This window comes from Hydra vulgaris, chromosome 02 (assembly GCF_038396675.1).
Source record: "Hydra vulgaris chromosome 02, alternate assembly HydraT2T_AEP".
Lineage (NCBI taxonomy): Eukaryota > Metazoa > Cnidaria > Hydrozoa > Anthoathecata > Hydridae > Hydra > Hydra vulgaris.
In genome coordinates this window covers 50,495,557-50,518,744 of record NC_088921.1, presented here as the reverse complement: position 1 = coordinate 50,518,744, position 23,188 = coordinate 50,495,557, and the positions used below count along the sequence as shown (strand labels likewise).

At 27.5% G+C, this 23,188-nt stretch overlaps 2 protein-coding genes across 2 annotated transcripts; both read right to left on the bottom strand.

Moving 5' to 3' along the window:
• Positions 1 to 4,637: 4,637 nt before the first annotated feature.
• Positions 4,638 to 14,713, bottom strand: LOC100206382 (uncharacterized). The gene is made up of 9 exons (XM_065791275.1): positions 14,026 to 14,713; positions 10,312 to 10,437; positions 10,124 to 10,214; positions 9,888 to 9,993; positions 8,061 to 8,138; positions 6,830 to 6,948; positions 5,534 to 5,737; positions 5,298 to 5,464; positions 4,638 to 5,015 (listed from the first exon to the last, which is right to left on the bottom strand). The coding sequence occupies exons 1-9, from the start codon at positions 14,197 to 14,199 to the stop codon at positions 4,884 to 4,886; spliced, it is 1,197 nt and encodes a 398-aa protein (XP_065647347.1). The 5' UTR covers positions 14,200 to 14,713; the 3' UTR covers positions 4,638 to 4,883.
• A 4,426-nt stretch (positions 14,714 to 19,139) lies between these two features.
• Positions 19,140 to 19,865, bottom strand: LOC100209911 (androgen-induced gene 1 protein). The gene has a single exon (XM_065789585.1). It carries the CDS (start codon positions 19,863 to 19,865, stop codon positions 19,140 to 19,142), a length of 726 nt encoding a protein of 241 aa, XP_065645657.1.
• Between the last annotated feature and the right edge of the window lie 3,323 nt (positions 19,866 to 23,188).

Here is a 23,188-nt window from a genome sequence, read left to right as displayed (position 1 = left end):
AATTCGGCACCTTTGGACCATTTCGAGACCTCGGGACCATTGGTGAACAGTGGTTGGTTGCCCCTCTCAAACGGGTCTCGGTAAAGGTCTGGGGGGTGCAGAATTATGACCACGATTTTGAATGCTGCATAGATATTAAAATGCGAATATAAATAAAAAGTTAACCAAATTTTATAAAATAGCACAATAATAACCGAAAATTTAAGAGCAAACACAACAGCCTACAAAATTCAGGACAGAATTTGACACCCCCAGACCGTTCTTGGGACCCGCCCAAGGGGAGTAAATGACCACTGTTCTTTTTGAGAAAAAATGAACAGTGGTTGGTTGCCTTTCTCGAACGGGTCTCGGAAAAGGGTTCGGAAGCGCCAAGTAACAACCAGGATTTTGCAGGCTGCGTACGGTACAACTAGTTCAAAAAACAGCATTCAAATATAACATCAAAGAACAATAATTTATACCGCTGTTGCTTTTACTAGTGGTGGTTGCAGGTTAACAATGGCAACAACAATTATCCATGTATCATCTATTAGAGGGACTAATGTAATAGGCAGAGTGTTCTTTAGAAGTCGAAATTCTTTCAGCCTTCAAATGACATACTCAATGTGTATTCTTGCACGTGCTATGCGGGTTAATAAAGTTATAAATGTAGTTAAAATCCTAGACGTGTGACTTACTGACATTATAAAGGGAAATGCTAAATCTTGTAATGCTGAGTCAAGTTGAATACGCATTAAAGTAACACTTCATCTTCAACAAAAAAACTGTTGTGCTGGACCAGGTTTCCTTTTACTTGAAGGTTTACTTGCAGAACTAAAATGATATTGCCTTGGTTTAAATGAACGTTTGTGATTCATAAAGTAAGAAACTTTTTTATGTTTAGCTTGAACACGGCTAACAATATATAAAAAAAAATATTTTCAGTTGGACACTTAGTATACAATTTTATGACTTTGAGTAAAAAACGCACTGTCTCCCATGTTAATCTTTTATGACTACTTTGTTTATTGTGTTGTTGGTGTTAGATAGGTTGCTGGTGTGTTAGTAATTAAATTGAGTTGTTGTGGAGAAAGTTGCTGATCAGATGCTGTTGATGATAGACATGGGGAGATATTGACACAGAAGACTGTTGGGGAATGTTGTTGTTATTGTTACTGCTACTAGTAGTGGTAAAGGTACTTAAAAAATGTGTATTTTTTTGGTTTTTAGAAACTTTAATAGGTGTATATCGAGGCATTATTAATTTTATTTTATTTTGAGAAGGAAATACTTCGTATCCTTTCAAATATAACCTTGGATGAGGTTATACTTGGCTCTGTTGGCTTCCCATATTTAAAATGATTTGCACATACTTTTGTATTTTTATTTACAGCATATAGCTTTCTTTTTTTTGTTAAAGGGTCGACTATTTCTCTGTTAATAATTTCATGTGAAAAAATATTTCTCTTTACAAGTAGAAACTAAATGTCTTTCAAATATGATCTTTCAAAACATACTTTTCTTTGTATCGATGATCGTTGTTACTACCAAAAACTGCACAATGATCACTCTTTACAAAATTACAAAAAAAATCCATTACAAAAAAGTGTTGCAAATAAAAAAAAAATTATTTGTAAACCAAATAGATAATAATGGTCAACTTTTAAAAAACTAATTAGAAAGCAACGTGGAAAAGTATTGCTAATATTATCAACCTTAAGTCTACTGCACAAGTTTCACCAACCATAATTCTCCAAAACAACAATTCTTTAACTAATCCCATTGACGTTTGTAATGCTTTTAACAACTATTTTTCCAATGTTGGCTTAGACATCCAAACAAACATTCCTTTATCTAAGAATCACTTTACTGATTACCTATTAAACTCTTCACCAAATTCCTTTTTTACTAAGCTTACGGATAGTAGTGAAATAATAAAGATTATTGAATCTCAAGATGCATGTAAATCATCTGGTCCTAATAGTGTCCCAATAAACATCTTAAAACTACTCAGAAATAAAATTTCAATTATTTTGTCAAATAATTTTAATATTTCATATTTTAAGGGAGTCTTTCCTGATATTTTAAAGACTGCTAAAATTGTTTCTTTTTTTAAAAAAGATTCAAAGTTTTTAGTATCTAACTATAGACCAATATCCCTGCTCTCAAATATTGATGAAATTTTAGAAAGACTTATGTTTAATCGAGGCAACAATTTCCTTAACAACTCTAGCATTCTATGTGATTTACACTTTGATTTCAGAAAAAACTATTCTACATCATTTGCCCTATTAAGTATGACTGAAAATATTAGAAGTGCTCTAGATAAAGGATTGTTTGGTTGTGGTACTTTTATAGACCTTCAAAAAGCCTTTGATACTGTGGATATTAAAATTCTGTTAAAAAAACTAGCTTACTATGGTATAAGAGGAGTTTTAAATTCCTAATTTGAATCTTTCCAAACAAATAGAAAACAGTTTGTGTCTATTAACGGATCGAACTCTAACATTTGTGATATCACTGTTGGTGTGCCTCAAGGGTCTGTGCTGGGTCGATTATTGTTTTTAATTTATATAGATGATTTATCCAAAGACATAAAATTTTGTAGTGTCCAACACTTCGCAGATGACACAAATCTGCTGTATCTTAATAAGTCAATTAATGAAATTAATAAGTATGTCAACTATGATCTGAAAAAGCTCTGCGACTGGTTAAATGCCAACAAAATTTCTTTAAATACAAGTAAAACTGAGTTAATTATTTTTAAACTTAGGTTAAAAAATCCTTGTCATCAATTTAAAATAAAATTAAACGGTAGAAAACTTTTCCTCCTAAAATGTGCTAACTATCTTGGAATAAAGATTGATGAAAGTTTAACCTGGAAGGATCATATTAATCATTTAACAATAAAGTTAAATAGATCCAATGCAATTCTGTCTAAACTTAGACATCTTGTTGACAAAAAAACATTAAAATCTATATATTTTGCCTTATTTAGTTCACACCTCACTTTAGGTTATTTATCTTGGGGACAAAGTTCTTCTATCAAGAATTGTCTCTCTGTTATTCAGAAAAAAGCTATACGAATAATTAATTTTTTACCACATAACTCCCACACAATAGATTCATTCAAGAAACTCCAATTATTAAATTTTTCTAACGACATAAAAATTGAAAACTGTCTTTTTATTCACAGTTGCATTATTGATAAGATTCCCTCTATCTTTACAGAATGGTTTACTCCATTAATACATGCTCATACCCAATCAACTAGGATGTCTCAAAGAGGTGGATTGTGTGTTCAAGCTTTTGATACAAAATTTTATGGTAGACATTCCTTTTAAAACTATGCAAATTGTGACCGAAATTTCTTACAAAGTAAGCTAAATACTTTTCATTTCCGTGAACAAAATAAAAAAAGTCTAAAAGAAAAACTTAAATTAATCTTTTTAAATTCACTTAATTAGAGACAATAGTTTTCCATTAGTGTTATAGTGATATATTCATGTGAATATATATTCTATTTTTTGGGTTTGTTTTTATTTATTCTTTTTTATTTTATTTGTATTTATTTTTTGAAACTTTTTTATTTTCTTGTCCTTTATGAATTTGTTATTGTTTACAAGGTCGCTCTCCTCGTTTTAGCCAGGCTGTATGAGAGTGAACCTTCCGGTCGGTATTATGTTATTCAACACCTTAGTATAATATTTATTGGTAAATATATTGTCATCATTATTATTGTTTATAGAAAACAGCAGGATATTTACGAACTTAACTTTTGTTTGCTCCCAGGTAATCCTAAAATGTAATGCGTAATTATAATGACGTCGTTAACTGGCAAAAGGTCTATTTGCTGTGGTTAATTTTCAAAAAATAACATAAACCCAGTTTGCATAAAAGTGGACATATGAGGTTTTCGTTCCAAGGTTTTCAATTTATAAAATTCTATTTTGTTGGGACAATAGACCCTCGATAAAAATTAGTCTTCCAATCAAATTTGATGATTTCAAAATTTTAAAATTAAAATGCCAAAACTTGGGCGTTAATATGTTTTTTTATTTAACTGGAGCAACTATTTAAAAAGAAAAGATGCTTTATTTTTTGCATTACTGTGTATGCATAAAAACTTGATAAACATTAAGTGTAGAATGTTTTGATAATTTACAAAAAAACGGAAATCCCACTAAAGATTACAAAAATAAAAGCGGATACAACAGGGCACTAAGTGACCAAATAACTAATATAAAAGCGGATACAGCCGGACACTAAGTGACCAAACAACTAAAACAATTTCCGTCATCAAGTTTTCAAAAAGATAAAAAATATAAATACAAGTTTTAAAGAAGAAAAAATTGGGCAAACCCAAGTAAAATAAATCAGTTAAGGGATCGTCTATAAATGACGCAACGTTAAATTTCACTAGTAAAACAAAACAAGAGATCAAAAGTTTTCCCTCGCAGAGCCTTAAGTTAAATCAAAAATCAAAATTGTCTATAAAGTTTAATGAAAACCACCGCGTAAAAGAGCTAAAAGTCTCCTACTTCTGTTTTTTAAATAGATATAGCGTTGCGTAATTTATGGCCGATCCCTTACCGCAAACCAGCTTATAAAAGCTTATCGGTTACCGGTTTTTTCAAACTACTATTAACAAATCAACCTTAAACAAAATCAATCGATATAAAACTAACAATTAAAAATATTTTAACAAAACAATAAATGTATTGTGAAATCACAAAAAAATGTTATATATATATATAATATATATCAAGAGAAGTCAACATTCACAAACTAAATGATGCGGTAAGCAAAGTTGGCATTCAGGTCATGAATAATTTAAACTTTGAAGCGCATATTGCATAGCTGTAACCAACATTAAGATTTGTAAATTACAAGAAGTTAAAAAGCTATCTCAACGAATACGGAATCGTATTAAATCGTGTGCGTGGCAGTTCTCCAAACATAGCAGTTGAATCTTGTACACTTTTAGCCAAAGCTTTAATTGAGTCAGCAATATGACTAGGAGATGGCGAAAGTTCCTGAAAATAAAAAAAATATTTTTATAATAATAAGTCTTATAGTTTATAAAATAAAATCTAAAAACTTTATTTAAAAAATTCAAAATGTTAAAAAAATATATATACAGTTGAACTCATGTAAATCGAATTCTCAAGAGGTCTCATAATATATTCAAATTACAATAGTTTTTAAATTAAAGGAGTTCAACCCTGAAGAAACCAAAGAATTTGTTCAATTTGAATCTTCAAATTACATGAGTTCAACTGTATAAAAAATATTGTATAAATTGTATATATATATACATCTAAATCATCCTCGTCATATGGCTCGTAAGAATGTTTTCTGCTGTTAAACATTTGTATGGATACAGGTACTGAAGTAGCATACATCCTCTCACTAGAATTTGTCCCTTGACTAGTTATTTGCATACTAAATCCACCACCACTACTTTCCAAGCTTGCTGTGTCACCTGTAAAAAAATATGCCAAATTTAGAATAGGAAAAAAAAAAGAAAAGAAAAAGTCAAAAAGAAACGCACCACTGCTATCATCATCTGATTCAACAAATGTTTCATAACTTTTGCTATCGTGAAATCCTTCAAAATCAAAGAAATCATCATTGTTCGAATCTGATCGTTTAATAGGAGAGCGTGATTTTGTCTGCGTTAATTTTTGAGATTTGGACTCTTGAAAATGCGATGAATTTGAGTTAGTTGATGTATTTAAAGTGTCAGTTGAATAAGCTAAAAATAAACTTTGCAAATGTAACCCTATTTAAAACTTCATAAGTGCAAATCAGCCAGTTTCATGGTTACTATAGTTACCACTGTTCGTTTTGAATTCACATTAAAAAATTGCATAGCACAAATCAATTTTATATTATAAAATTTTTGCTTTTTATTTTAGTTTAAACGGTCATTATATATTTACCTGTATAAATTGCAATGCCATATTTTTTAAAATATTTTGGTTTAATGGATATGAAAAAAAAACGTTATTTACTATATTAATTTTGTTTATGATTTCTTTATTTTCTAAAGTCTACAGTTTTAAAAAAAGTTAAAAATAGTTTGCTAAAGCCTAAATTAATTTTAAAACCTAAATTAACTTTAAAACTTAACAGTTTGACAACACTCAATTATACGTTTTCCTCCCACCTTCAATTTGTTATGATGTGATAGTCTGCATATAACTTAAATGCTTTTGAAAGAAAAAATTAAAAGTGTGGGTAAAAGTTAAATAACACATAAAACAGTAATCAGAACACTATTATTGTTATTATAATGTAATACAGGTTAATTGTATAACTTTAGTATATATATATATATATATATATATATATATATATATATATATATATATATATATATATATATATATATATATATATATATAAATATAGTGTAAGCCACTTAAACTAAACTTGAAAGCCTCTTTTTTACTTTATTCACTTTGAACAAATACCCAACTCAAAAACTATGAATCTAATAGGTGTCAGTTAGTTCATAGAACTTGCATTTACTTATCCTGAACTTTTTTGAAATTTTCAGTATAAATTCAAAAAACTAGAAAAAATAAAATTGCTTATTATATTTTTGATTATCCACTTCTGATTTTTTAACTCAGATGATCACACATGATCAACAATGTTTAAATTTTTTTCCAGAATTAAAAAAGATGAAATATTCCATGTATAAATAAATATTTTGACATAATTAAAACATTTGAACTAATTAGAACTACTAGCATTAAAATGTTGAAAAATAATAATCTAAGGATTGTAATAAACTATATTTTATCAAAATAAACAATTTTGTTTCAAGTTAAAAACTTACTTTTTTCATTGTATAAATTTTGAAACTTATTGTTAGACCCACGAATAATGCTTTTGGTTCCAGCATCCAAACCAAATAAACTCTCATACTCGTCAGGGTCTTCAAACCTTTTAATACTGCTATAAACAACGAAAAATTTAAAATTTATATAAATATTTTATTCCATGCAAATTTGATTAGTCTTAATTTTTTTTAATTAAATACAAAATCTGATTTAAAAAAACAACAATTTATTTTGCCACATTTTCTCTAGTCAACAGTTTTGTTCATCAAGGTTTGTGTATATTGTTAAGAGAGAGCGAAGAAGTTGAAACAAATATAAACAAACTAAATAGAATAAAAACAAAGGAGTAGACTCCTCAGATACAGTACCCCTTAGCCATTTTTTTATGTTATAAGGTTCATAACATTATTTATTTATTTGCAAATATGTTTACAGGCTTAACTTTTCAAAACAACTTTTTTTTAAAGATATCTATGTGGTAACAACACTATTAAAATACTAGCAATAAATAAACTGGTTTTGCTTCAACATAAATATTTTCAATGTTATAATGTAACTGGATTCGTTGAAGCATAGTTATTTTTGCTAATATAGTTTTAAAAAAAACTACAGTTGAAATTCAAATTAAAAAAAATGTTCAAATTACAAGAGTTTTCAAACTATAGGAGTTCAAACCTAAATATTAAACACTGACCGAAGAAATTATTTGAATTATAGGAGTTTGAATTACAAGAGTTCGCCTATATTATTCATGTTGGTATTTATGCATTACAATTACTAATAACTTTATATATGTATTTTTCTATTTAACTTTTGCAGTTCCTAATGTTTCCTGACATTTTCAAATTTATATATAAAGATGTGTACAAATTTTTAAAATTTAATTTGTTTAAAAAGTTTTGCATGAATTTATTTCAGTTTTTAGTTATATTTTTTTAATTAATAATTTTTTTTTAGATTCTTTATGTAAAAGCAATCAGAGCACCTTACTCATTATAAGTACACAGAGGTAGCACAACTACCTAAAAGTAGCACCACATATGATATATAATAATCTTATCCCACACAAACTAGTGTTTCCTGATAACACACCTCACAGCTTTTACAAGCTTGTAACTTTTTTCACAATTTTGAAGTGATTTAGTTAAATCAATTTAATGATTAATTTTGAAGTGTTTAAGTAAGTCTTTAGTGCCTAAAAGTAAAATAAAAATAATAAAAAAATACTTCTTTAAAGTATCTTTTTCATTACTAGCTCTCAGCTTGAAATCTTGTAACTCTTCCAGTTGGTTTGCAGTGTACATCCTTTAATAAAAAATATCTTGTAAATTACACAATATACATTGTATATACACTTATCATCAGCATACACAAAAAAGTGCACTTTTGAGTAAAATAGAGTTATTATTATCTAAACTACTATTGAGTCTATTATTATCTAAACTACTGTCTTTAAGTGGGATAACCAAAAGGTATATTTGCATAGTACATGCAATTAAGTATCATTTAATATTGAGTCCTAAATACTGTTACAAATAGAACTTATTTACATTGATTTAAATACTATGTTACATAAAGTATTTATTTACATAGTTTTAAATACTATGTTACATAAAGTATTTATTTACATAGTTTTAAATACTATGTTACATAAAGTTTTTGTTTACATAGTTTTAAATACTATGTTACATAAAGTATTTGTTTACATAGTTTTAAATACTATGTTACATAAAGTAGATTTAAAAATAATTCCAGCATATTAATTACAAAAATATTTAAGGTTTAAATAGTTTATCAACAAAATATTAAAAGGGTTGTTAAAAAAAGGTTGCCTGTTTAATTAAAACCATTGCAAGATAAAACATTGTCTTATTTAATAAATCAATACAAAATTGATTGACATTATAATAAGACAAATGTACAAATTTTTTATTTAATTAAACTACTAAACTTTTAATAATATTTCTATAAATATAATTATAAATCCATTTTTAAAATATTCAATAAATTCTATAAATATACTAGATGATAGTATCTATATATACTATCTATAAGAAGAATATGCTGTTAGACTTTAAAACAAGTAGATTGTGAAGCCTATTGGTTTAGTAATTCAAAGAAATTTACTGCAGAACAAAGATAAGTTCTTTGTGTTACAAATGAATGAACTGTGAATTATTTTTACAAAAAATCTAATAAGTAACATTACTGCTAAACTTCTTTTGAAATGAGAAGATGAAAAGGCAATGGGAAAAGTAGGTCAGACAGGGTAAATCAAAAACTTTTTTTAAATAAGATCGAGAGTCTCAAAAAACATTCAGGCTTTTAAATCGTTTTCCTGTTCTCTGGAGCTCATAACTTATTAATATTGAGTTTTAAATGAGAATTAAATCTGCAATAACGAAAAAATTTATGAGATTTGTTGACTTGGAACCTATTGCACTTTAGCCTTGATTCCCCAGCCACCAAAATACATGAAGACTGAAGGTTCAAATTGATTGCTCCTCTACCCAAAAAGCCTTGTTTTTTTTTCCAAAAGAAGTCCATATGCCTCTTTACATTTATGGAGCTCCTGGATACCAAAAACCAGGAAGAAATAACTATTTTGTGACTTTCAAATCTCTCTTGAGATTCTGCATCCCTAGAGATAAGTGATAATCAATCTAGAGCTGAATGAACAATGCTCTGATGAATAAGTGTGATGAATATGATATACAACATTTATCATATTTATCATTATATATATTTTTATATATATTACATCATTATATGATTTTTTGACAAGATTTAAAGTCATACTTATAACCTTTTGAAAAATCAGAATAATTTTAAACTTTCAAGTCTTTTATCATAAAATAAGCGCAATATTATGTGAAAAATTTATGAAAATAAGCTGTTTTACTTTGTGCAAAGGCTATCAAAAATTGCACAAAACAAGTTAAATAAACTTTGCTATAGAGTTCTGCATCAAACTCTTAAAAAGGAAAGAAGACTCATTAATTTAGTAGTACTAGGATACCTTTAACAATAAATGTATTAAATTTGAAATATTACCTGATTCTTTCTCTAACTGCATCTTCTTCTAACAAAATTGCTTTTTTAAAAAATGCTTCTAACTGTTCATACGTTTTAGACAACTCTTTAAAATGTATCTTTTGTGCTAAAAATAATGAAATGATATTAAAGAGAGAAGTCAGTACTTTAACAATATTATTTAATCATCTAAAGTTAACAAAATTTTAAGTTATTCATCAAATTCTTACTCAGCATAATTCAACTAAAATACTTGCTTGTATTTGATTCCTCATTCATAAGTTTAAATTTTAAGATTTTAGAGAAATTTTTAGAGTTTAGTATTTCGCTATACTTTGATTTCCCGTGCTGAAAAAAAAAATGGTTAAAATTATTTGTAAAGGTACAAAATTGTTGATTTAATACTAAAATAGAAGAGGCTGATAAACTAAACAAGAAACTTTACATCCAAATTTTCAGACACAAGAAATCTCTGATCTTGATTAGTGGCATGGGTATAGCAACCACAATTAAGGCATAAAGAAACTTTCCACCCATTAACAGATCTCTGTAACAATAGGATATTTTGAGCCTAAAATAAAATTAATATAAAGATTTTATGTTTGTTAACATAAAAGCTAGAAAAAAACTCATCAACAAGACTTTATTTAAGATTTTGTAAATGGATAAAAAGACTTAATAAATAGACTATTTGAAAAAGTTTATATTAATTCTGAAATATAAAGTTGCTTGTGACAACTGAATTTAAGGCTATATTCAATTTGTTATGCTACATTAGTCAAAGTAATTGTTTTTGTATTGCAAACAAATCTTACAGTTAAAATTAAAAAATGGAACAATTGAGGAATGTTAAATGTTTAATAGTTGTACAAAATATTTGCAACTGTTGAAGGAAAATTAGTATTTTTTAGGTGAATTAGTATTTTTTTAGTTATCTTAATCAAACCAATTCTGTTTTATCAGTTGCTGTAAATATCTGGCCACTGCTGTAGACTATGCTGTAGTTGCTTGGCATAGTACCAACAGGTAAGTTCAACAATAGTAACCTGATCTTTATTGAGATTTTATAAATCTGATGCTTTTTAAACCTGTGCATTATGGGTGAATTTAATTTGAAAAAGCAACAATATTATTGTAACTCTTTACTTAACTCAGAAAAATTTAAGACAACTAAAAATAAATATTTTTATACAATACATTCAAAAAATTTTAATATTTATTTTATCATAACGCTACTTTAGTCTTATCTAAACAAACTGAAGTTCACTAAAATTTCATTGGTATATTTATTTTATTTTAATTTGCTAAATTGTTACACAAATAGCAAAAATCGTTGTTTTAGTAGTCAAAGAAACAACATCCATGGTAACCAGACATGTCCTAGCTATTTTATATAAAATCCACAAGGTAATAAGCAATATAATATGGACCTAAGGGACTTCAGATCTTGACACAAAAGGTGTATTTTTGGTAAAGAAACCAATCTTTACTGCAAGATTTTTAACATGTAAAAATAGACTTAATCACAATTCTACATAAAAATAATTTGGTTAAATTGAAAATAATTTGGTTTAATTGAATTGAAAATTGAATCAAACTCTGTACTATGGTAAACACAACCTAGGGTTTGAAAAAAGAAAGATAATAATGTGCAAATTAGTAACACAAAAGTAAATACAAATTAGAAAAATTGTATATAACTGACATGCATGCAAATGATGAAACTTATGCAAGCTAGATAAACAAAATTCAAAATGCAATTGGATGGTTAGCACCATTTTATGAGATCATCAATTTGTTCATACTTTCAAAGATCATTTTATTTTTCAAGAGATGAACTTTCCTTCATTCTGCAACACAATCTGAAAATATAAAAGTTTTCTAGACTTTATACAGACTAAATCATTCAATCTCATATGCAACATTGAGCCTCTTCCTCCACTTTGCAATACCACCAAACAATACAATTTTTTTTGAATTAGCCACAATTCAAAAAGAACAAGAGGTCACCCACTTACACTGGTTAAGCATAGATTCACTTGATAATGATACTGTAATAGTCACTTCCCTAAATTGTTTCAAATCAAAACTTAATAAGTTATGCACAACAAGGATGGGCTTCTTTATGGACTAATGTCTACATAGCTCAATTGGTAAATAACCAGGTAAATACCACCTATCTTATGAAAAAAGCCTTACTATAGATAACAAAATTTTATTTTTTGTGCATTCAATTCTGAACTATAGATTCACAGATTTCAAAAATCTGAATTTTAATTCATTTTTATTATACTTTTATTTTCTAAATTGTATATACAAACACAAGCCAAGTTGGCTTATTTTAGAACAACAACAAAGATTTTTTAGGAATAAACCATACATCAATCTGCTAAGTCAATGGATATTATTTTTTTACCTTCAACATAAAAGCAATGAGTTAAGACTTTTTTTGACTTTGCTAAACTTTTTGACACTGTGCTGCATTAACATTTTATACACAAACTATAAGCTTCTGGTGTCACTGAAAAACTGCTTTTCTTGATTGGTGACTTTCTGACTAATCAAAAGCAGAGAGTTTTCTTTGGCGAGTATGAGTTTAGTAGTGCTACAAGCTACCAAAGGTTCATTTTTATTTATTATTTATATAAATGATATGCTATCAGGAATCAATTACAATTACCCTGTAGTTAAGCAGCATAAAATAATTTTAATAGTTTTACTTTTTGCGCTCTCATCAGTGGAGACTATTCAAACATAAAATCTCACTGAGTCCTCTTCTTTACACCTTCTTGGATTATTGTTAACTACTGACCTTTCATGGAAACTCTATATACAATAGATTGCTAAATTAGTAACTGCTAAAGATGCTTCACTTTATCGTGCTCGCCATTTTCTTTCTCCTGATTCCATTCTCTACCTCTACAAATCTCTCATTCACCTCTGTATGGAATACTGTTGTCATATTTGGGTTGGTTCTTCTAATGATGTTCTTTCTCTTCTAGACAAGGTCAAAAAACGCATTGTAAACATAGTTAGACTCGCTCTATATGCTAAGCTTGAGCCACTTTCCCGTTGTAAAGTTGCATTTCTTTCTCTTTTCTACAAATACTATCATGGCCGCTGGTCAAAGGAGCTATCATCGAGTTACATCAACTAAAAGTCATTTTCGCTTGATGCACCATTCAGCAAAGTCTCATTCTTTTACTGTATCTGTCCCTGTATGCTCTAAAAACTTATATTTGTCTACTTTTTTCCTTGCACTTCAACGCTTTGGAACTCTCTTCCATCTTCATGTTTTCCTGACTCATACAAGTTTCAACTTTTCAAGTCTTCTGTCAACTGTTTCCTTGCTCTATAACTCTAACTTTCTAGTAACTCTCAACTTAATAGTGGTTGTTTGCAGCCTTGTTGGAAGTGAATCAGAATTTAAAAAAAAAAGGTTTCAATACATATAGCAACTATCTTATAGCCTACTGTCACAAAGGAATGCCACTACATCGACTGAGGGTTTGATATATAACAGCAATCTTTTCTTTTATTATTTTATTAATGAAAAAAAAAGATTACTGCCCCATGCCGAACTTTAGTCGATGTAGCGGCACTCCTTTGTGGTAGCAAACTATAATATAGGAGATGTATGTACTGTAGCCAATCAGTATTCCTCTATATTTAAAAAGTCTCCATAGACAAGATAATACAAATAATAGAAGCAAAAAAATAAAAATATTTTACGCTGCTTAACTGCAAGATTACCTCAATTATTTTACTTGTAAATTGTGCGTAAAATCTTTCCTATCTTGTTTTTTTAGCTTGAATTGAAAATAAAGTATTTGATTTTTCATTCACATTTATTTATTAAATTCAGAATACATTAGTTAGATAATTATTTTTAAACTAAATTTCTTAGTTAAGTAAAAATTAAAAAAAAGTCAAAACATAGATAATACTAAGATTTAAAAAATAATGTTCACAATTAAAAAAGCAAAAGCAACCATTATAGATTTGTCAGTTTTATAATTAGTTTTTTTTATTTGCAATTAAAGCTGACAGTTATTTTAAAATAACAGCCAATTATTTTTGCAAATGAAACTAAAAATTGCAATTGCAGTAATTGCAAACAAAGCTTGCTCAATGAGCAAGAAATAACTACCTAACATACCACTTCTATTCCATTAGTTGCAGGGACTACTTCGATTAATTTATTTTTGAAGAATGGCCTTATAATATTTTCTACATCTTCAATATGAACCAAGTCTTTTATCTCAATATTAGAGTTTTTTATAGATAGTATATTTATAGTAACGTTTGCACATTTGCAAAAAAACTTCTCCATTGTGCTCTAAATTAAAATAAATAATTATATACACACAAATATAAATGTGTGTGTGTGTGTGTGTGTGTGTGTGTGTGTGTGTGTGTGTGTGTGTGTGTGTGTGTGTGTGTGTGTGTGTGTGTGTGTGTGTGTGTGTGTGTGTGTGTGTGTGTGTGTGTGGGTGTGTGTTTATTATTTTTATATTATATCTAAATATAAAAATATGTTCGTTTCTTTCTTTCCATATCACAATCATGCTGTTCAAAGTAACTCAGTTTTGCTTTAGACATGTAAAAATCCATAAAAATTCAAAAAAGTCAAATAACGTAAAAACCCTAATTTGGGGCCAAATACATCAACGGGCTTTTATCATTAAATAATCTTAATTTTTGTAAGTTTATTTAATCACTACAACTATTAATGTATAATTTTTATTTGAAAAAACTGCAGATATAAACAAATTGGCACGCAAAACTTTTTTATAACAGTCAGACTAAATAATCTAACAGATAAAACTAGCAATCATTTGCAATATAATCTCTATATACACATTAAATTTTTATTGAAAATCCATAATCGTGTAAACAAACCTTTTTATCATGTGATTTTCAAACATGTGCACGTAGAATTAAAAACATTTTTGACGTGGAAACCCCGCATAACCAATTGGTGAGTTTTTCGGAGCAAAACAAAATTGGTTTTTGCTAGGAATACTTATAAAATTATAGATGATAAATTAGCAATTAACACTAAAAGCCCTACAATCAATCAATTTTTTTGTATCAGGAACAAACTTTTTGTATCAGTTTGTCCCAGACTGACTCAAAAAATTTTTATCGCGACTAACAAAATAAATCATACTATTCCAATAACTTTTATTTGAGCCTCAAATTTAGGAGTTCAAACTTTTTTTTTTTCAATGCTTAAGTATAATGATTCAGTAAGTCACATTGATATTTATTGTTACCTTATCATTGACTTCATTAAGGTGACTCACCACTAAAAAAAACTTTCTCAAATTTTATTATTTTTAATTAAATAACGTGTTATATTCAGGGCCGACGACGCCGTATTATGCATCGCTTGGCGGAAATAAGATTTTGTACATATTTTTTAGAGATTTTTCATATTTAAACTTTTTAAGATTTTTTTTTTGCATTCAGTTTTTAATTCTCTATAAAAAAAAATTATTTTTAGTTTTTCTAAACTTTTGATATTTTAAGGTTTTTTCAAGGTTTTAAAAAACTCGCATTTTTGTTAAAATCCTTTTAAAGTATATGATAAGTGTTAAATTTATATATTATTTTTATGCGAAATTAAAATAATCATATATTTAATTAAATGTAAAACTAGAAATAGAAAAAAAAGGTTATTGCGTAGCATTTTTTTGCTGATTTTTTGATTTCTTAAAACAATGATTGATTTGAGCCTATGGTCACCGAGGTCGCCTCGTTTTTTTTGAATAAAATATAGCTACTGCGAATTGACTTTACTGGCATGCAAAAATATTCAGGCGACCTCTGTGACCTCATGCTTTAAAATCATTTTTACTACTGTGAGTTTTATTCAAAAAAAACTTTTAACTCATGCATTTTCCCCAAGGCATATATTCTTAAGTAAAAATTTTAAAGCCTGTGCCAAATTTTTTCAGTCTAAGTCTATTGCACTAAATAATGCTGGCTGTATGGTTAGTTTCAAAATTTTTTAAAGGCTGGCTTTTGAGTTGATAAAAAACTTTAACAAATGTGGAAAAAAAAGCAGTTTGTTCTTCACTAAATACAAAGACTTTCTGAATAAGAAAATAGAATACAAAACATATCTCGTAAGTTTTTTTATTACTTTTAAAGTAAAATGTCTTTTTTAGAATTCACGAGTAAGATGAAACGTAAAAGAACTGATAATCTTCAGGGAAGAGAACTGGCAGAAAACATGCTGTAAAAATGTTTGCATCTAATCCCTCTACTGCACCCAGGTCTACTTTATATGATCCAAATTTATCATCGCATACTTTTTGCAATTTGAGACTAACAGACAGAACATGGGCTGAATTTAAGAAAATTGTTACACAAAATCATCATCTTGTTCCTCCAGGTTTAACCAAGTTAAAAGAATACAAAAAATTGACATATCCAAAGTAGGTGGAATATTCAGAAACTAAAAGTAAAATGTAGTCTCTTCAATATGATCAAACATTCAGTTTCTAGAGTGTTGAGTATCTTTTGGAGGATGAAGATAATTCTGTTAAAGTTTTAGCACAGGAGGAACGTGATAACGTATATGTTATTTGCAAAGTGGGAGGCGATGGTCAGAGTGACCAATCCGAGTCCAAGAACACAGCAACTATGAAGAGAGGGGTGGATATTATAGTATTTGTACTGTATAGTGGAAAAAAGATAATTTGGAAAATTATAATCCAAATAGTCCATTTTGCCCCCCGTCATTTTACATTTTGTTTTGCCAAAGAAACTGCTAGTTTGATTCAAGAGAAGTTTGAACATTTAAAAAATAAAATTTTGTCATTAGAGCATATTAAGTAAACACTTTACTATTTTTTTTCACTTCAATAAGACAATACTTTTGTTATAAATTCAAGTTTGTCAACTATTTATACCACAATGAATGATGGTAAAACACTTAATGCTGTGGTGTCAAAAATGCTTAAAAAAAATTTAGCATCTCAGTGCTGTCATGTATGTCAAGCAAGTCCTAAGGAGTTTAGTTTGGAAACTATTTGGAATAAAGATAAAAAAAATTTTCAATACTATTTGCAAACTTCCAGCAGTGAAACAGGGAAGAAAAGTTTTAGCAAAAAGCAGTCAAGAATTTATTGAAAACAAAAAAAAATTCCAACACAATTTTCAAAACACAATTTTTTTTTTAAATAAACAATATCTCTTAATTAATTATTTGTTAAAAAAATGACTTCAAAATGTTAAACAGTTCTCTAGTTATAAGGCTATTTCCTTTTTTTCTATCAGTGTAAGGTAGGAACGGTGAATTACTATTAAATTACTGTATTAATATTAAGATAAATGATATAAAAGTTCGTAACAAAAATTTCTTCATTTGTAATCAACCAGAACCGTCGCCATCTTGGAAGGCCAAAACTGGCTTTAAAAAATTTACCGTAGACGCTATCTAGTTATATTTTGAGATCAGTGGTTGTATTTTATTTTTTTCAGCTTCAGATTCTTGCAAATCTTTCATTGTAACTGAAAACAAGTGACTCTCTGAAAAAATTAGGTACTTATCTAACTCTCACTCTTGTTCTAAGATAAAACTGATTTAAAATTCCCAAGTTTTTTTACTGCACAATTTCTTAGTTCTAAACAACCCTTTTGAAGTTTTTTTGATTTTGAAGTCGATTTGACAGTCCGTTGTTGGAACACAAAATGTTAACAATGCCTGCTTATAGTCTATTTCACTCTTCATTACTGATTTAACTGCTGCTTTCAAGGAATTTTGTTCCTAGGATTGTTGATTAGTAAGACGTTTGTATTTTCTAACGTTATTGATTACAAGCGTTTTTAAAGCAGAATGTTTATTGGATAAAATTTTTGTCTTGTTTTGCATCGACTAAAATTTTTTGTTTTAACTGGTTTTGCACGGACTAAATAATTTAAGGCAGATAAAGTGTGGCTTTTAAATATAATTTTTATTTGTAAAGGTGTAGGAGTATTAGTACTACAAAAAAACATTGTTAAGTCTTTTTTTTTAAAGCAAATTATCTGGTATTGCAAGTCCACTCCTCATTTGTTACGTTCTTTAATAAAAAAAAACTAGATAATATATATATTTTTCCTGTTTCTACTTTTTCTTGGTTGTGCTGCAAGTGTTTCTTTTACCGGGGTATCTGTTGCTATTATAGATCTACCTTTCATTAATGATTATGCAAATAGAAATTTACAAAACTTCAATAATTGTCCAATGGAAATTATTTTCGTTGCAATTATTACAATAGTATTGGAGAAGACTTAGGACACTGTCTGAAGTCTTCCCTAATAGGGTGTATTAAAAAAATTAAGGGAATCGTTACAAGCTTAATTATAAATGCTTACATTCCCAAAACGTCTCTAAGTAACTATTAATTCTAAAAAAGTTGCATCAACTCTGGCAGAATTTATAACTATAATTTTACATTAAAGAAACAAAAGAACTTTTTTATACTCTGGCTCTTAACTGTTTTAAGCTAAGGTTGGTGTGTCTACTAACACATCGACCATAGAAAAAATTGCCCTAATGTTAACAGGGTAGGAGATTTCAAAATGTCTATTCTCTCCCCATGTACGAAGTTTTACGGTCTCCCCAAACTTACTTCATAACTTATACTATTTAGTTCACAATTAAAACAAAGTCAACCGTTACTCAAAATGATTGCCCAAAAAACATCTAATGGTATCGATAGTTTGCTTGACAAGATAATCTTCTTAATGGAACTTCATTCTTTATTTTTTATAACATACGTATAACCTAACTTTTGCATGTAATCTATCATATTTTTCATAACATACGTATAACCTAACTTTTGCATGTAATCTATCATATTTAATAAATATTTTATATTTGGTCTCCGTTTAACGTTTTTTTTTTTTTTCAAAATTCAAAATACAGACGTAAATTTAGGAAAAAACTTAAAAGACAAAAAAAATTAAATTTAACTAAAATTTATTTGCTGGGTAATATTTATTGCATAACAAACACTAACGCCGTTGTTAGTTTTTAAAACGTCACCATTATTAGAAGTTTTTATGCTTATAAAAGTCTTAAGATAAAGTATAAAAATTTATGTTGATTGACAACAGTAAACAAGAAATACTAAAATCCTTTGATTTAAACACAACTAAAACAGTTTTAGATAAAAATTCATACAATATATAAAAGAACATAACCAATAAAACAAAAACAGAAAAATTTATAAAAAAAATTTAATTAATAGAGCATGTTAATGTCACATAAAAATTCTAGTTTTCTTTAAGCTTTGAACGAAGTGCATCTGAGTCACAAGTTTTCCACAACATTGTTGAGACTGATTTTAAAACTATATACAATAAAAACCCAACCAAGCACGAGCCTATAATGAAAACCACAAAGCCTTCTTTGCTCAATGCATTTAGAAATGGGTACGCGTATACTCCATTTAGATTTGCTAACCAAATTAACCAACATAAGTAACTTAAAAATAAAGTAACTATATAAACTATAGCTCTGCGAAGCGGTGGATGAGCATAATTTACATTTGTAATTGCCAAGAGCACATAAAAAGCAGGAATAGTATGTAAATAATGGTTATACCAACCATTGAATGGTAACAAATGCTGTAATTCCTTTGGATGAATACCTTCTCGATCAAAGTAAGCAACAGACCAATATAATATTGGAACTAAGCAATTCAATGTTCCCCATACCACACTAAAATCATCTCGAATTAGTAAAAGAGGCGATTTTAGATGTTTATTTTCATTGTTTTTGTTCTTTAGATGTATAGAATCAACAAGAGTGCCGATAGCAGTTCCAAGATACAAAAGGTAGGATGCCCACATAGTCAAAAATTGGAAGCGTCCACCATAATTTTGGTATGATGGCATGCTGTAATAAACATGTCCATTGTAAGTACCAAAACTACACCATACAAAACCAACAAGATGAATGAACAAAGATTTAGTAGTAACAAAAGAATGCTTAGTCATTATTATATATCTATAAGTAAATCATTTTATAAAAACATTTGTACAACATTAAGTAAACATGATAAATATCTACATAAAGTATGTTAATACATAAAGACACAAAGTATTATAATAATAAAATAAAACATAAAACAGACTGAAAATGGAAAAGGTAACTAAAAAAAACTTTGTAAATGAATCAAAAGATTTATTTACAAACAAACTTCCTACATGAATGCTTCACGTATTCCTACATGAAAGTTTCATGTATTCTTACATGAAAGTTTCATGTATAAAGTTATAAAGTTTATATATGAAAACATGTGTAGACTTTAAAAAATTGAAAAAAAAATTGTATAAAAATTTCAACTACCAGTTCAGTTAGGATACCTTTTATCAAATCATTGTGCAATTTTCTAAAAAAACTCAAAAGAACTTTAACTTTTAAACATTTTACTATAAAGTACTTTATAAATCTTTTACTTTGTGTATCTAATAACTCTTAATTGATATATTAAGTATACATCTAATAAGAATTTATTATAAATTTATTATAAATTATAAATAAAAATTTTGAAAATACTGTATATCATATTGTCACTATATATGCACTCTTTTTAAAATGAAGTTTTAAATAAATAAAATTTGTTAGCTTTGCTAAAAACAGCAAATGTATGTATACAAAGGATATTAGTAGATGTTTTTAAGTTTCAAAATAAAAAATTTCTTAAATTTTTACCAATTAAATTAAAAATTTTATTTTATCTTGCAGATGTGATAGTCAATCGTTACTTTCATGTAAAAGAAAATTTTCCAACCATCTTATGCATCTGTCACTAATACCACTAATAACATTAATACCTCAGGGCCAACAAAACGGGTTTTTAGTGGAGGAGCATAATCAATAATTTCTTAAAAAAGAAATTGACTATTTCTTTTTTTAGAAACTGATTCCATAAAATTGTGCCCTTCCAATTTTTTGGTCGAACTTTTGTACAAGCAAGATACCCTTAAAGACTGCAAAATTTAGAGTTTTATGGTTTGTGTACTTAATCTTATATGCTGCATAGACCTACTTCTGGTGACACAAAACATTTTTTTAATGATTAATTTTAATAGCCTATTTTTTGTCCAATCATTTTTATCAAGCCTTAAATATTCATCATCACAGTTTGTTTTATTGTATTCCTAGTAAATATATTTTACAAGTTCTAAAATTGACCACCAAAATTTTACATGTTAAACACAGATCAGAATCTTTAAAAAAAATGACGATGATCTGTGTGCAAGCGTTATATTAGTATCTACAAATATCAAATTATTGAAGTTATATATATATATATATATATATATATATATATATATATATATATATATATATATATATATGTATGTATGTATGTATGTATGTATGTATGTATGTATGTATGTATGTATGTATGTATGTATGTATGTATGTATGTATGTATGTATGTATGTATGTATATATATATTATTAAATATAAAGCATAAAACAACATATATATAAAAAATGTTATTTTTATATTTTAAATTTTATCCCTGTTAGTTTAACTTACCTCATCAAAGCAAAAAGCAGTTACTTCATCTTTGGTTATGGTGTTCCAAATTTGGCTATACATGACACAGTAGAATGTGAACTGTCCACAAAGTATTTCTCTTTTTAATTATAATCTAATTTATCTAATATTTTGTTTGAATTATTTTAATCCCAGCCTTTACGTAGCCTTGTTGAATGACATTTTTCTTAAGAGGCCAATCATAAAATCTCAGTCAGATATCTAATATAAAAATTTCAAGCAGAGAAACAAAGAAAACTAACAAATGAAGTTCAGGTGGAGAAACCATTTAATCAATTTAATCCAGATCAAGATGCTAAATTTAAGAATTAATTCAGTTCATAAAGACTTTTATGTATGATTTTACTGATTTTTTTTCTGAACATTTACTGTACCAACAATCATTAATGATAAAAATTCGTTTTGAATTAAGTGTAGATATTACTTTATACAATAAACAAGTTCTTTTCCCAGAACGCCATAATAGATTGAATAGCTTATTTTCACATTTAAACAATGGCTATAAATCAGAACCATTGTACAACACTATTCAAGAACTCATCTAAATCATTTTTCATTTAACAATCAAAAACACTAATGATTACTCGTAAATTAAAAATCTCATAAAACTACACCGCATTTAGTATCAACCTTTAGTATCAAAAAAACTTACATCGTAGTAATCTACACATTGCAGTAATTAAAAATATGATTTTCAAATTTAGAAAGATGACTAAAAAATATGGAAAAATACAGGCTCTATAGAAACTTCCTAAAACTTTGCGCAGAGTAGCAATCATCACTTTTGCTCCACTTTTCATTTGACAGCTCAGGCATAACCTGTAATTGTTTTACTATTTAGAGAAACAACTTTTATGAAGAAGTGAAAACAACTTTTGTGAAGGAGTTAAAACAACTTTTGCTTTGAACAACAAATGTTTTATTTTCTTGCAAAAGGATTTACCTCAGTAGATAAACAAAAGGATTTACTTCAGTAGATAAACAAAAAGTAGATCTGTCAACCAAAGTTTTTGTAGCCATTTTACTTTTTATGATTTAAATTCGAGTACAACAATCTTTCCGCAATTAAAATTTATTAAACTACCTGTTAAATTTAACTCTTTTTTATGTCAAAAATTTAGTTTATATAGGGAGTTATCTAAACTTAAATTGTATCTAATAAAAACAATAATTTTACTACACACTTATTACATACTAATAACTATGACTTTAAATTTAATTTGTTATAAATGTTTGTAAAAATGTAATTACTATATAAATTTTATTTTTTTGATACAAAATATTTAATAAGAAATATAATAAAATAAATTATATGACCTCTTTAAAAAAGTAATATCCAGTGATAAAAATTATTTAAATGTTTTTCAAGAATCAGTAAAAAATTAAGAACTTTTATTACATTTTCAAAATAAGTTTTATCTAAAAAGGAAGTATAAAGAAATCAAAATGCATTGCTATCATATCTTTAACAAAAACAATATGATAATACTTTTGTATAAAAGAAAAAATGGTTTAAGTCTTAAAAAAAAAATTGAAGTCTCTTTGGTCCCAATGTGTTTTAGATAGGATTGTACATATGTAAACTTGTTTCTCCCCGCAGCGGCCTTGTTCATCAAGGTTCGTGTTTCAGAGTTATAGAGTTAAGAGAGAGTTATAACCACTATTAAGTAGCTTTCTCATCTGTAATGGCCTTCTCGGCCTTGAGGAGGTGAATAATCAAAAAAAAAAAAAAAAAAAGTAAAAAGT